General features: G+C 38.2%; 1 protein-coding gene across 2 annotated transcripts; it reads left to right on the top strand.

The window, feature by feature from the left end:
• Nucleotides 1-7,093: 7,093 nt before the first annotated feature.
• RNFT1 (ring finger protein, transmembrane 1) lies at nt 7,094-17,695 on the top strand. 2 transcript variants are annotated; one of them, XM_006065447.4, is made up of 10 exons: nt 7,094-7,234; nt 7,608-7,807; nt 8,447-8,898; nt 9,097-9,173; nt 10,286-10,386; nt 11,889-12,042; nt 12,757-12,915; nt 13,572-13,637; nt 15,909-16,010; nt 16,816-17,695. In XM_006065447.4, exons 3-10 carry the CDS (start codon nt 8,496-8,498, stop codon nt 16,948-16,950), a joined length of 1,197 nt encoding a protein of 398 aa, XP_006065509.3. In that variant the 5' UTR covers nt 7,094-7,234; nt 7,608-7,807; nt 8,447-8,495; the 3' UTR covers nt 16,951-17,695. The 2 variants fall into 2 exon arrangements, with proteins under 2 accessions (XP_006065509.3, XP_006065508.3); XM_006065446.4 differs by lacking the exon at nt 7,608-7,807 and having other exon boundaries at nt 7,095-7,234.
• The last annotated feature ends 409 nt before the right edge of the window (nt 17,696-18,104 follow it).

The following is an 18,104-nucleotide window of genomic DNA, read 5'->3' on the forward strand; positions in this document are numbered from 1 at the left end:
AAATAATAAAGAGCAGAAATCAATAACATTAAAACAGGAAAACAACAGAGAAAAGTAAATAAAACCAAAATAAATAAATTTGTTTAATTTATCAACAAAATCTATAAACTTCTACCTATACTGCTCCCCCCCCAAAAAAAACAAAGCAGACACATTACCAAACTCAGGAATGAAAGCTAATATAATTACAGACACTACAAATATTTAAAAGATAATAAGGGAATATTACAAACAATTTTACACCAGTTCATTCATAGGTACAAACTAGCAAAGCTCACTCAAGAAGAAATATATAACATGAACAATCCTATATCTATTAAAGAAATTAAATTTGTAGTTTAAAAATCATTTCATAAAGAAAATTTTAGGCTAGCTGACTTCACTGGCAAATTCTACCAAATCATTGACAAAGAAATAATACTAATTCCATACAATCTTTTCTGAGAATAGAACAGGAGACATCTCCAAATCAACCAGCATGACCTCATTACCAAAGCCAGATAAAGACATTAGAAAAGCAGTATCTCCTATAAACATACATGCAAAAACACACCACAAAATATTAGCAAATGGAATGCAACATGTAAAAAAAAAATAATAATACACTTCAACCTAGTGGGGTTTATCCTGGAAATGAAGGGTCTAGTTCAACATTTAAAAATCAGTTGGCGGTCCTGGTGGTCCAGTGGTTAGAACTTGACCTTTTCATTGCCATGGCCGGGTTTAAGCCCTAGTCAGGGAACTAAGATCTTGCAAGCCACGTGACAGAGACAAAAAGAAAAAAATTAGTTGACATAATCTACCATATTAACAGACTAAAGAAGAAAACCAGATGATTTCTCAATAAAGGTGGGAAAGCATTTGACAAATTTCAGTATCTATTCAGGATAAAAATTCTTACTAAACTAGGAAAATAAGGGAATTCATTGAACCTGAAAAATGGTATTAATATGTACAAAAGAATGAGGAAACAGTATTTTTTTGGGCTCCAAAATCACTGCAGATGGTGATTGCAGCCATGAAATTAAAAGACGCTTACTCCTTGGAAGCAAAGTTATAACCAACCTAGATAGCATATTCAAAAGCAGAGACATTACTTTGCCAACAAAGGTCTGTCTAGTCAAGGCTATGGTTTTTCCAGTAGTCATGTATGGATGTGAGAGTTGGACTGTGAAGAAAGCTGAGTGCTGAAGAATTGATGCTTTTGAACTGTGGTGTTGGAGAAGACTCTTGAGAGTCCCTTGGACTGCAAGGAGATCCAACCAGTCCATCCTAAAGGAGATCAGTCCTGGGTGTTCTTTGGAAAGAGTGATGCTAAAGCTGAAATTCCAGTACTTTGCCCACCTCATGCGAAGAGTTGACTCATTGGAAAAGACTCTGGGAGGGACTGGGGGCAGGAGGAGAAGGGAACAACAGAGGATGAGATGGCTGGATGGCATCACTGACTCGATGGACATGAGTTTGAGTAAACTCCAGGAGTTGGTGATGGACAGGGAGGCCTGGCATGCTGCAATTTATGGGGTTGCAAAGAGTCGGACATGACTGAGCGACTAAACTGAACTGACAGCTAACATAATAGTGAAAGACTGAATGCCTTCCCTCTAAAATCAAGAACAAGGCAAGGATGTCTACTCTAACTCTTCCTCAATTCAGTTCAGTCACTCAGTCGTGTCCAGTCCTTTGTGACCCCATGGACTGCAGCACACCAGGCCTCCCTGTCCATCGCCAACTCTGAGAGTTTAATCAAACTCATGTCCATAGCGTCAATGATGCTATCCAACCATCTCATCCTCTGTCATCCCCTTCTCCTCCTGTTTTCAATCTTTCCCCAGATCAGGGTCTTTTCCAATGAGTCAGTTCTTCGTATCAGGTGGCCAAAGTACCAGGGTTTCAGCTTCAGCATCAGTCCTTCCAATGAATATTGCAATGAATATTCATGAACCCTTCCTATTCAACATGTGATGAAAATTACAGCAAAAATGATAAAGAAAGACACACAGACTGAAAAGGAAGAGGTTGTCTCTATTTGTAGACAACACTGTCTAAAATACCAAGGAAAAGAGTTCTAAAAACTAATAAATGAGAATAAGTAATGTTATTCATAGCTACAGCTTTTACTCCAAATTTTCTATCTCCAGATCTTTATATTCAACTGCCAACTGGATATCTTCACCTGTATGTCCCATGGACTCCTAAGATTGAGTACCTCCAAAGCTGAAGGTATTGTTATCCCTCCAAACTTGGGCCTTTTATAAAAAATGCATTTCCTATGATCTATGACTCATTCTAATATTTATACTTGTTCTCATATTTATAGCATTCCTACTGATTTATCCATCCACCCAAGGAACAAACTGGGGATTCATCTTACACTTCTTTCCCACTTCACATCTACTTGGTCACTTAGGGTATCAGTTAGCTCTTATTATGAAAGAAACTGCTCTGAATCTGGAGGCTTAAAGCAAAATATTTATTATTTCCTGTGATTCTGTGGGTTGATTGGCTGATTATTCTGGTCTGAATCATCTTAGTTGGGGTTAGATGGTCTAGGATGGTCTCACACATGTGTCTGGGGCCACAACTGAGGAGGCCAAGATGGTTAAGACACGTGTGGACTCTCTTCAAGTAGCCCTTCATCTTCTAGGAGGCTAGCCCTAATTTGATTACATGGTGATAGAAGAGTTGCCAGCAACAAGAGGGCAAGTCCCAAAATGCAAATGTTTTGCAAGCCTCTGCTAAATTATAATTGCTTTCATCCCAGTATCTCAGTAGCCAGAGTAAGTTGCATGAGTTAGCCTGGAAAAAGCCTACCCAAGGATACGGGTGCTGGTATGAATGGAAACCGGAGAAGACAATGGCACCCCACTCCAGTACTCTTGCCTGGAAAATCCCATGGATGGAGGAGCCTGGTGGGCTGCATTCCATGGAGTCACGAAGAGTCGGACACTGCTGAGCGACTACACTTTCACTTTCACTTTCATGCACTGGAGAAGGAAATGGCAACCCACTCCAGTGTTCTTGCCTGGAGCATCCCAGGGACAGGGGAGCCTGGTGGGCTGCCGTCTATGGGGTCGCACAGAGTCGGACAGGATTGAAGCGACTTAGCAGCAGCAGCAGCAGCAGGTATGGAAAACTAGCTCGAGAAGAGAAGTGTAACTATCTACCACCCTTAATCCGATTGACTCTATCTCCTCTCTCCATACTCATTCTTCCTCTAGAATCCCACTTCACTGAGAAGTTCAAGACCTTCTCATGTCCTACTCTACTACTTGTAACAGTCTCCCAATTAAGCTTGCATTGCTGTAAGTTACTAGCATGAGAATTTTCTGGAAAAATACAAATCGGGCCACATAATTCTGCTGCTTGAAACTTAAGAGCTTCTCTTTCGCCATGTGAATAAACTAAAATAAATTCCTAAATGAGACCCACAAAATCTTTCATTTTCTAGCCCCTATTTACTCTTACTCTTCCCTCATTTGCACCCTACTCTTTCAGAAACAAAAAAACTAAGTCCCTCAATTTCTGTGCAATTACAATACCATGACATTACACATACTGCTTTCATCTGAAATGTCCTATTACTACTTACATCCTGGTAGACTTCAACTTAATCTTCAATATGCAACTTTTTTGTCTTTGGCCACACAATGTAGCATATGGGATCTTAGTTCCCTGACCAGGGGATGAACCCATGGCCCCTGCAATGGAAGTGCAGAGTCTTAACCACTGGATTGCCAGCAAAGTCCAATGTTCATCTTAAATATCACAGATTTAATAAGGCATTTCTTGCCTGGCAAAGTTAAACGCTCCCACTGCTTGCATCCACTGCACCTCACACAGTCTTCAATTATAGTGTTTATTCCAATATACTATAATTACTTGCTTGAAGACCTGTCTAACCACATATTTCACTGTGGGATGGGGATTATGTCTTTTTTAATGTCTAGATCTCCAACAATCTACTATAATTTTTGACAGTAAGTACTCAACAAATGTTTTTGAGTTTATCAATTAAAACATCCATTTCCAACATTCTAGATGACAGTGGAAAGAAAATTTATCAGATAAGTCTGTCACTGTCAAATCTTGTCATTAACTCAGTACTCTTCTTCAAATGTTACTTTTCAGTCGAGTGGAATGCGGTTTCAAGTATACCAAAACTTTCAATATGAACTAGCATACCTTCAATAAATTATAAATATGTTAAAATGAGAATTTAAACATTATATTAAGGTATATAAATGTACAAAATTTGCAAATGTACTAAAATTATCAGTGTACTAAAACATATTGATGCCTCATTGTGGTGGTAGCTGGATTATGTGAGTCTATTTTTTCTGTTTCCTAAATTCTCATAAATGTTAAAGTTTAAAATAAAAATATCCATGGTGTAGTAGGAATGATATAATATACTACATAAATAAGTTTCCTTAAAAATTCATTATAACCCAGAGCTTGGCTTCAGCCTTTGCTACATACCTAATTCTTGTGTCCCCCCACAAAATTCCTATGTTGAAACCTTATCCACAATGTGATAGTATAAAGAGGCTCAGTTCAGTTCAGTTCAGTTGCTCAGTCGTGTCCAAATCTTTGAGACGCCATGAATTGCAGCACGCCAGGCCTCCCTGTCCATCACCAACTTTCAGAGTTCACTCAAACTCACGTCCATTGAGACAGTGATGCCATCCAGCCATCTCATCCTCTGTCGTCCCCTTCTCCTCCTGCCCCCAATCCCTCCCAGCATCAGAGTCTTTTCCAATGAGTCAACTCTTCGCATGAGGTGGCCCAAGTACTGGAGTTTCAGCTTTAGCATCATTCCTTCCAAAGAACACGCAGGACTGATCTCCTTTAGAATGGACTGGTTGGATCTCCTTGCAGTCCAAGGGACTCTCAAGAGTCTTCTCCAACACTACAGTTCAAAAGCATCAATTCTTCGGCACTCAGCTTTCTTCACAGTCCAACTCTAACATCCATACATGACCACTGGAAAAACCATAGCCCTGACTAGATGGACCTTTGTTGGCAAAGTATAAAGAGGTGGCAGTAGATAATTAGAGCATTAAGAAAGGGCTCTCATGAAGGTGATTAGTGTCCTTATAAAAGAGTTTCCAAAGCTCCACCACCTTCCCACCATGTGAGGACACAGCCAGAGACAAAACTATCTATAATCCAGGAAGCAGGAACTCACCAGACATCAAATCTGCCTACACCTTGATCTTGAACTTCCCAGCCTCTTGAGCTGTGAGAAATAAATTTGTGGTTTATAAGCCATCCAGGCCATATTCTTACTGCAACCCAAACAGATTAAGACTTTCTGACAAAGGAACCTAATTTGTCATGAAGACTTTGTGAAGTTCATGGAGCCATATATCAAAAAAACAAACAGAAAACGAAAACCAAAACAAACAAAAATATCTAGCAATATCTTAATTGACAATGGGAAGTACATCTAACACCTGTTGTGGGAAGGAGGGGGAATGCCTTTTTAACCAAAAGAAATGGTTTGGTAATAAAAATAATCTGATTTAAGCATATCCTCAAAGTGGTTAATTCAGGTTAAATAGTGAGTTCAACTGTACTCTGATACACGAGGAAATAAGGTGCACACAATTTCATGATTAAGGAGCCTCAAAATTCACACGCCATCAAACTAACTTGGGCAAAGCTGTTGTGTAAGCTGTGTGTGTTAGTGGTTCAGTTGTGTCAGACTCTCTGCCACCCCATGGACTGCAGCCCACCAGGCTCCTCTGTCCATGGGATTTCCCAGGCAAGAATTCTGGAGTGGGTGGCCATTCCCTTTTCCAGGGAATCTTCCCCACCCAGGAATCCAACCTGGGTCTCTTCCACTGCAGGCAGATTCTTAATCCTCTGAGCCATGTTGTGAATAGTTTTAAATGGTTTTAAAGCAGAAAAGTGAAAGTGAAGTCGCTCAGTCGTGTCCGACTCTTTGCGGCCCCATGGACTGTAGCCCATCAGGCTCGTCCACCCATGGATTTCTCCAGGCAAGAGTACTGGAGTGGGTTGCCATTTCCTTCTCCAGGGGATCTTCCCTACCCGGATCGAACCCGGGTCTCCTTTACCGTCTGAGCCACCAGGGAAGTCCCCATTTAAACCGAGACCAAATTAAAAAAAAAAAAAGTATCACTTTTCCCACTAGATTTTCAATTCATGACATGTGCGCGTATGTATGAAATTTATCCTCTAGTGAGGAAAGACTGAACAGCTCACCAGCAGCATGGAATATTTAATTTCAAGACCTATAGAAAGACCACCAAGATTTACTTGACGTCAACTTCTGGAAATTAAAAAAACTTAAGGTTCAAAGTACTATTGGTAGTTGTCGCGAATGGGGCAGATTCATAGAATACAATTAAATATCATTTATGATATATTTTGGCTCGGTAACAAGAGGCAAGGACTTTTTGTGTTTCTTTTGTTTAAAGTTTTCCTTAATAAATCTTTTATTTTAAAACAGTTTTAGGTTAACAATTACCGCGAAGATAGTACAGGGTTCTCTACACCCCACAGGGTTTTTAAACTCTTAACTTCTATTGATACTTACACCAACCCCGTTCTCTCCCAAACCATCCCCTACTTCTCTCTGCTCCTGATCTCCTCAGGTTTCGCCAGGGCCTCGTTCTCACAGAGCAACTTTAGGAATGTAACAAAAACCCAGTTCAGTTACAACTTCACAAGTGGGTCAGCTGAGGTGGCCGACACCAGAACGCTCCCGCCCCGTCCCGCCCTCTCAGGGGCGCGCCGACCCTCGCCAACGTGGCTCTTCCCCCTCACGCGTCGCCGGACGCGAGCCAAGCGACCAAAGGGCAGAGCAGCCTCCAGAGACAGGGTGAGCCGGGGCGGGACCAGGTCCGCCCCCAGCTGCAGGCCCCTCCCTCGAGGGCAGGTTCGGGAGGCCCCAAACAGACGCACGTACGCTGATTGTTGAACGCCGACGCCCGCGGCCGGTCCTCCGCCGCACGCCTCTCTGCACAGCCCACACCCACCGGCGGCCTCCGCCCCGCCCCGCCGTCGCAGCCCGGCCGTCGGCGCGTCGCGCGGGGCGGGGCGCGCGCACGTGAGGACGTCCGGGAGCGCGCGCGCCGTCGCCGAGCTGGGCCAGAGTTGCCGGCGACGGGGTCTGAAGGTGATGGCTCTGACCGAAGGCCTCGAGACGGCGTTTCCCGCTGTTCCTGCCGTCGCTGCCTGGGCCTCGGTCCGCTCATCGTCATGAGAGGTCAGGCCTGGGGGAAGCGGGCGAAGGAGGCGAGGGGCCGCGGCGAAATGGGCGCTGGGGAGAATAACAGAGGCACTCGAAGCTCGAACGTGGGTGGAAAAATCTATCCTGGAGATTCCGGAAGAGCCGTTTGCATTTTACTTTTCTTCCCTTTCTCTCCCCTTTCTTGCTTCATGCTTGAAGGAAAGTGGGAGGGTTCTCGGGTTTTATTTATGGAAAAAGACGCTGAAACTGACCCATCCGGCGTCGGTGTCTCCAGAGATTGGAGGAAGTAAATGGCAGTCGTGGCGTTGGAGCATCGGTGAAAGCCTTTGGTGAAGAGCACTAAAAACCAAACCGCCCAACAGTCACTGAAAAAAAATTTTTTTTTCAGACCTAGAAATGAAATAGAATGACACGGAACTTGCCCTGACGTTAACCCCAGCTTCCTCCTACGGAAACGGCAGAAAAGCTCTGCTTTTCAACTGGATTCTGACGGCCACCCACACTCGTCATTTAGGGATCTTTGGATGCCGATGTTTTCTTGCCGGATTTCCCACCCCTCCCGAGTCGCATTTTTAATGTGCAGACTACGTAATTATCCTTATTCAGAATAGTCGTTTAGCAATTACACGGTGACTCCCAAAGTCTTAAAGATATTTTTGAGGGTGGCAGGGAAGGGTGATATTTCTTGGTGTTAATTATTATTGGAAACTTATTAGCTTCGGGAAAGCTGTTTCAGCATAAAAGGAAATTTGTAGGTCACCTAAATGAAATGTTTATTATTAGTATCAGTTACGCATGATGTTGCTTAATACGGAGTTAAGATTTGATGTTTTCTTCCTAGCATTAAAAAAACAGATTCTTCTAGTTGAGCGGAGTAAATGTACTGAGTGTTCTAGTATGAATGAGTACTATTAGTACTGCTAACATCTGCTGGGCACCCATACTTTGAGTATTTTGCCAGTTCCTTCTGTCAGAGAACTGGAGGCATCTGAAGGGCAACTTTTTCTGGGGCAGATGTTCCCTGAAAGATAGTTTGCACAGGGTAGCGGCGCCTTCGCGTCAGTGGGGAGGAAGGAGGAGTCTAGTGAGGAGTGCTCGATAACCTGAAAATAACTCATCTGCTGTGATTACCAGCCTCGCCTTTAGCGAAGAACCAATTCCTAGTGAGCCACATTACTGCCTGTACTTAACCGTTCACTTAGATAGTTTCTGCTCTTTGCTTTTTAGGAGACAGAGCCGTGAAGCAAAGAAATCACAGAACAAGTATTCAAGGGCCATGCAAGCCAATTGTAGTCAACTGCACAGCCCTTCAGGAGCTGCAGGCAGTGAGGACGCCTCAGCCTCCCAGTGTGTCCAAACAAGACTGACAGGAGAAGCTGCCTGTCTTTATTCTGGAGATGTTCATATCCAGATAAGCTCCCTACCTAAAGAATGTGCTGAAAATCCAAGCTCCAGAAATACAAGGTCAGGTGTCCACAGCTGTACCCATGGATGTACCCATAGTCGCTTACGGAGTCACACCCACAGTGAAGCCAGGCAACCTGATGATAGCGACATGGAGTATGGAGATCATGGTAGCAGCTCCTTCTCAGAATTCCGGTATCTCTTCAAGTGGTTGCAGAAGAGTCTTCCATATATTTTGATTCTGGGTGTCAAACTTGTTATGCAGCATACAACAGGTAGGGTATGATAAAAGCATTGAGTTGTTTCATTGCTATATTCAGCTAATTCTCTGTCTATTGGTAATCTACTTCATGCATTTCAGTTTCTTATTTTCTGTTAGCTTTTAAAATTGTGTATGCTTCCTTTAAAATCATGTCATTATGTTAGCTCTTTTTTTTTTAAATTTCAATTAACTGGACCTTATTTTCTAACAGGAATTTCTCTTGGAATTGGGCTGCTTACAACTTTTATATATGCAAACAAAAGCATTGTAAATCAGGTTTTTCTAAGAGTAAGTATAACCAGCAACTAAAAAATCATTAAATGTTTTTCCCTGTAGAATTATATGCTCATTTTGAGAGAAATAGGAATTAAGATAGCTTATTTGATAAATTTAAATAGGTATAATGTAACATCCATATTAAATGTTGTTATCTAAATGACCTGGAATAAATGATTTGTCCTAATACTGAATTGTTTCACCGTATTTTCTTTGTATGTTGGGTTCCTGATAAATAAAAGCTAGACAGAAGGATTAAAACCTAGACAGATCACCATATGGTCTGATTTGTCAAGTGCCTTCATGTTTTAAGTTAATTTGACTATACTAAGTAATATGACCATTATTTAAAAATTCAGCCATTGTACTCGAAGATTTAAAATGCTTAAAAGTGTACATTGAACAAATGGGTATTGAATTATTTAGGTTTCTCTTACTTAAAGAAAACTAAACCCAACAAGTTTTTTCTTAATTATTGTCACAGTCCTATTCTTGTAAATTATTGCAAAAACAGGATTAGTTTATAAAATTTCATCTTCAAGCAACTTTTAAAGGGTTATATCTGTGTAAAGAATCATATATTTTGACCTGAAAATTTGTAGTTACAACCTATCAAACCATAAAAGTTTAATTTAGGGTTTAAAACTAGTAAAACTTAATTAAACTAGTAATTAAAACTTAATTATAAAACAGATTAAAAACAAATTCTTACTGAATTGTAGGAGAATTTTTAAAATTATAAACCCTGATAACTTAATGCATTTTCTACACACCTGTTTTGTTAGGAAGGCAAATATAGGGAGCTACAGAAGTAAAGTTTTCATTTAGGTGGGTTCTTTATGTCAGTTTGTAGAAGATTTGGCTTTGAAACATAGGTAATGTTGTTACACAATGAGGAAGCTGGTATTTTAAAAATCTGTTTAAATTTGTGTTTTGTTCATTAAAGCTATATAAAATAGAATGATATGTACAATTTAACAAAAAATCTATATTTTTATTAAGATAAATTAATCTATTAAAACATTTTAAGTTAATAAATTAGTCATTAAAGTAAAATAGTTAAATGATATTTAAAATTCTGGCATAATTCAAAGTAATGAATTATAAAATTATTTATTTTTCAGGAAAGGTGCTCAAAGATTCAGTGTGCTTGGTTACTGGTATTCTTAGCAGGATCTTCTGTTCTTTTATATTACACCTTTCATTCTCAGTCACTTTATTACAGGTAATTAGAGGCCCAAGTGCACAATCACATATTTTTATATAATCATATATTCCATAGCACTTTGTAAAGTTTTATTTGCACATACTTACTGTTGGAGTTCAATTTTTACATATTTGTCTAGTTCTAGGTTAGTGAGCTTAAAGTGATTTATTCATGTTTTATACCCAGTGCCTTGCCTCATAGCAAGTGCTCAATAAATAACTTTTGATACTAAAATTTTTACTTATATAATCAATAGTTACTAAATACCATTAGATTGTTGTTGGTGACCTTTGACAAATATTGTATATATTTAAAATATACAACATGTTTTGATATATGTATACATTGTGAAGTGATTACCACAATCAAGTTAACATATCCATCACCTCCCTTAGTTACCTTCTTGTGTGTATATGTGATGAGAACACTTGATATTTGTTTCTAGAAGAAAACTTGTAAAGAACAGTAGTTGATCAGTTTCCATGTCAGATGGAAGTGTTCTGAATTTTCAGCTTTAATCAGATAACTAGAAATCTGGGTTTCAGTGGTATTGGAGAGATGTGGACAAATCTGGGATATAGTTTGTAGGTGTAGCTGATACACTCAGATTGGATTGGGTGGGTGGGTGAGGGAAGAATCAAGGGTGATGCCTGGGTTTTTTTAGTCTTAAGCAACTGGCTGGATGGTGGTGCCATTTACTGGGCTAGGAAAGACTGGGGAAGGAAGTGGTTTTGAAGGAAAATCAGTAATTTTGTTTTGAACATGTTAAGTTTGAGAGGCCATGTAGAACTGTTAAAATGATTATAGTTATTTGTCATAAGCTCAGAGTAGAGGTTAGAGCTGTAAATTTTGGTGTTATCAGCACATGGTGGATATTTTAAAACATGGAACTTGACAAGACGAACCAGGGAAAGAAAGTACAGACCGAGAAGGCCTAGGACTGGACAGTGCCCACGATTAGCCAGAGAAGTAGCAGCAAAGTAGACTTAAGAAGCAATCATTAAGAACAACTAGACCATATGAGAGCAACTCCAAGAGAGTGGTGTCAGAAGTCTAGGCAGAAAATATTTCAAGGAGGGAAGATGGAAAAAGTGACCTTCAAATTTAGCAAGAGGGAGGGAGTTGATGATCTTGACAGAAGCAGTTCACTGGAAAGGAGGGATGAGAATCCTGACTGGAGTTGGTTAAGGAGAGAATGACATATATCTATTATTTGTGAATTTTTTAGATTACAGGCTAGAGGATGTCCATCATGACAAGTTAGGAAGACTCTTCGTTTTCTTTAAGGAGTTAAGATTTGAAATGAAAACATTTAAAAAGTCTCTTTAAAATAACCAAAATAATCTTTTTACGTAAACTCTAGCACTTGTCAAACTCGTATTTTTTACCACCGTTATTTGGTAGCAAATTTAGAACCCCTGTCAGCACTTTTATCTTTTTATGTTGCTTTTAGTAAGTTTTGATGTTTTTATCTTTTTATGTTGCTTTTAGTAAGTTTTGTGTTTTTCTTCTCTTGGTAGCTTAATTTTTTTAAATCCTACTTTGGACTGTTCAAGCTTCTGGGAAGTACTTTGGGTTGTTGGAATTACAGACTTCATTCTGAAATTCCTCTTCATGGGCTTAAAATGCCTTATTTTATTGGTGCCTTCTTTGATCATGCCTTTTAAATCCAAGGTAAGATCTACTATGTTTTATTGGAAAGATGTTAGCAAACCATAGTGCTTCAGTTCAGTTCAGTCACTCAGTCATGTCTGACTTTGCGACCCCATGAACCACAGCACGCCAGGCCTCCCTGTCCATCACCAACTCCCGGAGTCTACCTAAACCCAAGTCCATTGAGTCGGTGATGCCATCCAACCATCTCATCCATTTAGTCTTAAATGATTCTTTTTATAATTTTCCAGTTTGCTCAATAACCTAATTATTATATTATCTCAGACCTATTGAAACAAAATATCTGTTCCAATAAAATCAATTATACAGTACTTGCTTTGGAATAATCTAAAAGTCAGTCCCCACATCATATATGGGAAAATATTTACATTTATACTTCTGCTTTCCTCCAGGGCATTATTAATTGATAATTGATAACCGACTATATGCAGTTATTTGGTGTTTTTTCATATTCAGTTAAAACTTTAAATTTTTGTAGTCAGCAAGATATTTTATTGTATATAAAACATTTTCACTGTCACTCTAGAAATTTTTTGAAAACAAACCAGTGACTGTAACATCTAAGAACCAAGTTGAGGAGGTTAGTCATAATCATTATGAATACTAATTTTATAGTTGTGTTATTGTGCCATATATTCATGATGCTCTCAGTCCAATTGTGCTGTGTATATAAGTAGCTTCGTTGGCTCTGTTTTCTTTTTTCTTCCTTTTTAGGGTTATTGGTATATGCTTTTAGAAGAATTATGTCAGTATTACCGAACTTTTGTTCCCATACCAGTTTGGTTTCGTTACCTTATAAGCTATGGGGAGTTTGGTAATGTAACTAGATGGAGTCTTGGGATATTGCTGGCTTTACTCTACCTCATACTAAAAGTAAGTAACATAATAAATTTTGTCATTTATAATGATTCATGTAATAATGTTTACAGATTTTACCTATAACTGATTTTGTCTTTAACTGTTTTATAGTTTATCTTCATATCACTAGTTTGAAATAAATGGCAGATTCTATACTTAGAAATGGAGAAAAGGAAATAGGTATCTTTATCTTAATCCAGTGGTTCTCAGATTTTATTGGGGGAGTAGCATGCAGTATCTAAGGGAGAGAATGAGTAGACGAGAACATACCCACCCCCATCAGTAGCATCTATCAGGTACATAATTCTCAAACTAGTGGAGTATCTTGTCCTGTCCCCTCAACTTAGTCACTTTATGAAACTTTAAATATGTTAAGGACATGTGAACCAGGTAAAATTGCCTTGCCTTTGATTTAGTTAAGTATATATTTGTCTTGACCAGATTGTAACTCTAGGCATTCAGATGTACTTCATTTTGGTTACGAGTTGGCTGAAATTGATAAGCTGAGTAAAATATCCCATAATTGGATTTTAAGTATATTTAGAATGAAATGATTAGTTGTGATATGCAATGAGCATTGTTAATAGCAGTATTTGATATTAGCATTGATCTCTAAGTTTAACAGAGATGGCTCTTTGAAATAATGAATTAGGATTTATTTTCCCTTTCAGCTTCTGGACTTTTTTGGACACCTGAGAACTTTCAGACGGGTTTTGCGAATATTTGTTACACGACCAGTAAGTATTTTTTATCATAGGAAACTTTTTACCTTTCTTCATTATAAAATTTAGTTCGGCAGTTTTACAAATGCAGACTTATATGATTGTTTAGAAATATTTCTAGTACTTTGGCACTTGAGGTTATGATGATAAAGAGGTTTTATTTCTGTGACCTGTTTCTTAATTTCTGCATTGACAACACCTAATGGTTGATGAAGTAATTGTGTATTTGAGTGTGTGTCTCTTGCCCTTTCAGATTGCCTGAGATTTTTAACCTTTTATAAACATTCCCTCAAAAGTCATATGAACTTTTGTTCCTCTTTTAATCCACAGTTAGTGGCTTTGTGTGTTTTCATTAACTCCTATTTAGCTTCTGTGAAAGTGTTTATAATTTATTGGGTACATGAAGAAAGCTTACTACCAAAAATAATGTCCCTTGGAATTTTCTTACTGGAAAAATTTCCCCAATACTGAATTCCGTATGCACAAATAAGTTCTTGACAGTATCAGTAAACTTTAAAATTGAGATTCCATTGTCAGTTATAACTTTACTATACATCAGTGATTCTACTGATGTAACAAACTGCAGAGAAAGGGTGTCTGTCATAGCTCAAATGATAATGGCTCATTTGCTATTTATTAGCCTCAGAGGTTCTCAGTATACAAGTGTGATCACCAGATTTCAGAGTTTGATTCTCAGTTATAGAGTCCATTAGGTACTTCAACAGTTAAGTGGTCAGGACTCAAGAGACTCTGACTTACAAGAATGCCACTCTAATAATGGATGTTTGAAAAAACAACAGGATTTTACCAATGAAGTGGACTAAACTAACTGGCCAGGGCACCCTTTCCCTAAGATAGTAACATAGTAACAAGTTTCAGTGCATCCTATTCAGACTTCTTTCCTTAAAAAGATAACAATAAAATCCAGACTTTAGCTTTTGAATTGAGCTCGAGTCCATTGTACTAGGCTTCTGCTGTAGCAGTTAATCTAACAGAGCTTGAGCTGCAATGCCTTTGGTCTTTTCTCCAGGAAGCATAAGAGACTGGCACAGTCATCAGCACTCGGTTTTACTCTTGAGACTCTCATGTTCCTTAGTGTTGCCCCTGGACTCGGCAGTCACCATCAGGGTATTTTCACTTGAAGGGAGTCTGCATTGTACCAGACAAGAGTGCTATTTTAAAAGCTTATCAGCATACACATGTGCAGTGCACTCTTCTAAATGGCATTTACTGAAGGGAAATTGGCATCAAGATCATTCATCAGTATCTTGTTTCTAGAATCTTTAACATCACTGATCTCAAAAATTTTTAATTTTCTATTTATATCCTTTGATTTTGTTAACTTTTGAAAGTAAGTTTAGATCATAGCCTCGGTTGCTAAGTCATGTCACACTTTTGGTCAGATGACTATGACTGAAACTTGCGTGTTCTTTTCCTGAGCTCCCTTTTCCACATCATTTCTACAGAAAGATGATCTCATTTATAACATTTTTCATACCCCGTTAATGACTAAATTATACTGAATTTGTAAGGAAGTTATAAGATCTTAACAAGATCAGAAACTGTTTTTAGGACTTCAGAAAAGGAAATTCAAAGATGTGTGTTGAGTTTTGACAGTAGAGTGCTACCCAAGTGACGTTTTGCAATTACAGTTCTTTTGTAAAATTTTACCATTCTTTGCTAGTACTAAATGCTGGGTTTTGTGATAAAGATGATAATTAAAATTAATTTTAGATTTAGTGGCAGGACACTGTTTAGTGGTCCCCTCCAAACCTTCTTCATATTGAACTCATGTGGAAAGCTTTCAAAAATTAGATTTCTGGGTTACCTTATTGGTATATCTGGACCTATTGAATCAATCTCCAATGTGGAGCACAGATATCTAAAGCAGTCTCTACATGAGTTACATTCAGCCAAACAAGCTCAGCATTGACTTTAAACCAGTGTCATAGGTAGTAAGTGGGCTCAATTTGGCAATATTGGGTCACATAGTACATGAATATAGATTGCATAATTCTTGTATTTCACATTGCTTGGTCTGTTAAACCATTTGAATTTCAAGCACTATCATTATTTGGGAATCCAACGAATCTAACAATCTTCCAAGATTCTGTTTATGTATAACGTAATGAGTTCACCTTGATGCAGACATGATTCTGCATACATAGATCAGCTTTGAAATGTTTATATCCTTTGGGAAAGTTTTCAAATGCCTAGTTCCTTGGAGATTTGAGAAATACAGTTATCACCTATGTATTTAAGGAACAGAACCTTATCTTTATATAGAGTTACGGAGTCCCTGCCAGCAAGAGACAGTGTTCAGATGTGGATGATATTTGTTCAATATGTCAAGCTGAATTTCAAAAGCCACTTCTTCTCATCTGTCAGGTAACTCTATTTTTAAGCAACCTTAATACAGCACTTCTCTGGACTTGCAAAAGTCACATTTATGTTAATTTTCAGGGAAAAAATATGTATATTGTTTAGCAGAAACTAGCATTCAGGGCACATACTGTGAATTTCTTATTTGTGATTGGGGATTTGGTAGGTTAGCTAAGTTTTGTCCCTTATGTTCTAATAGTTTTTATGTAGAAGCGTGTATGAAGGGATCGCAAACAGGATACCAAAGTGACTGGAAAACACACTATTTTTAATAACAGAATACTAGTCTTTAAGAATACCAGCGGGTTACTGGATTGTATAAGGCCATTTCCTATTATTCCTATAACTCTCAAAGATTGTATTAAGCTGTTAGTCATTATGTTGTTGTCATCTGGTTTCCAAGTTGTGTCTGAGTCTTTTGCAACCCCGTGGACTACAGCCAGCCAGGCTCCTCTGCCTGTGGGATTTCCCAGGCAAGACAGGTGTGGGCTGCTATTTCCTTCTCCAGAGGATCTTCCCAACCAGGGATTGAGCCCTCATCTCTTGTGTTGGCAGGCAGATTCTTTACCAGGGAAGCCCCTTTTATTCATTATCCTTGATCTTAAAGTCATCACCTAAACATAACTTGTATTTTATTAAAGGTGGTTAGGTGGATAGGACGAGTCACAATATTTGTCTCTGCCACTAACACTCTGTGTTCTTGAATGTTATACTTTGTTGTCTTGCTTGTAAAATGAACTGTTTTTCTGCAATGTGATGAATTTAAAGTTAAAATGTTGCCAACTATAAAAAGTTCTTAATTCCCTTACAGCATATATTTTGTGAAGAGTGCATTACCTTATGGTTTAACAGAGAAAAAACATGTCCGTTGTGCAGAACTGTGATTTCAGACCATATAAACAAATGGAAAGATGGAGCCACTTCATCACACCTTCAAATATATTAAGTTTTCAACTTAATATTAAGGCCACAAAACACTAACTTTATTTGGTTACAGTGACTACTGGTAAAGACATTAGAATGGATTTTCAGGGCTGGAAGGTAAGGAAAATGTTCCCAAATGGTTTTAGAGTATTATAGTTAATACTTAAGTGTATAGTCCAGTTTATCAAAATATTAAATGAAAGATCCTATATTATATAAATGTTCATGCATATGAAACATTTATTCTATCCTTATTTGACTTATGATGGCAGTGTTCAATTGTAAATGTGTTTTCTTGTTAATGTTACCAAATGACAATTGGGTAATACAGCTAGTGGTTTTAGAGGAATTCAGGTATTCTTTCCAGACACTGTTTTCAGAATAAAGAGTATTTTTCATAATATTTTAAGATACACATTACCTGAAAGTAGAATTTTATTTAGCATTGACTTTTATAATTCCCATTCTAAAAATCTTAAATTTTTTCCTAAAATTTGTATTTTTAAATGAAAGCTATAAATGTTATATTTTACCTGTACAATCAGAATTTTCTAAGGAAGACGAATTTACTGAGGATGAAATATTTTAGTACTGTTATTCTCTGTAGTATGATTAGCAGTCATTGAGAATAAAAGACAAATTCCTTTTCTTTGTGGACATCATACATACAATCCTGTCCTCAGCTTTAATGTTCATGATTTTGCTTTTTGTATAGTGCCATGGACTTTCTTGAATTAACTATTAAAATAATTCACATGGATTACATACAGCTGGTTTCAGTGATGATTTGAATAGTGTGACAAACAAGACCAACTCAGACTCTTAGGAAAGAATTCCCCAGGTCTTGCCTGATGGTCCAGTGGTTAAGACTCTATGCTTCCAATCCAGATGGTGTGAGTTCAAGCCCTGGTTGGGGAACTAAGGTCCTGCATGCCACCTGGGCCAAAAAAATTGTTAAAAAAGAACTCCCCTAATAACTAGCTTCTCTAAAAGAGTTTTGGAACCTCATGCTTGAATCATCATTACTTGGGAGATTAAAGCTTGTACAAAGACCAACAAAACTTTGGAGAGTGGTTTGTTTGCCTACAGGTATTTGTTTCTCTCCCCTTGAAACTTCATGAGGGAATCAAGATCTGTGACAGGTCTGAAGGACTGGTTATTATCTACATCTTGACG

Source organism: Bubalus bubalis, chromosome 3 (genome assembly GCF_019923935.1).
Source record: "Bubalus bubalis isolate 160015118507 breed Murrah chromosome 3, NDDB_SH_1, whole genome shotgun sequence".
Taxonomy (NCBI): Eukaryota; Metazoa; Chordata; class Mammalia; order Artiodactyla; family Bovidae; genus Bubalus; species Bubalus bubalis.

Bases quoted from the DNA above. Each gene is read 5' to 3' on its own strand.
- RNFT1 (XM_006065447.4), top strand. From the start codon at position 8,496: ATGCAAGCCAATTGTAGTCAACTGCACAGCCCTTCAGGAGCTGCAGGC. The intron at 9,174-10,285 runs GTAAGTATAACC...TTTATTTTTCAG, and splicing joins TAAATCAGGTTTTTCTAAGA to GAAAGGTGCTCAAAGATTCA. The intron at 13,638-15,908 runs GTAAGTATTTTT...ATCTTTATATAG, and splicing joins GAATATTTGTTACACGACCA to AGTTACGGAGTCCCTGCCAG.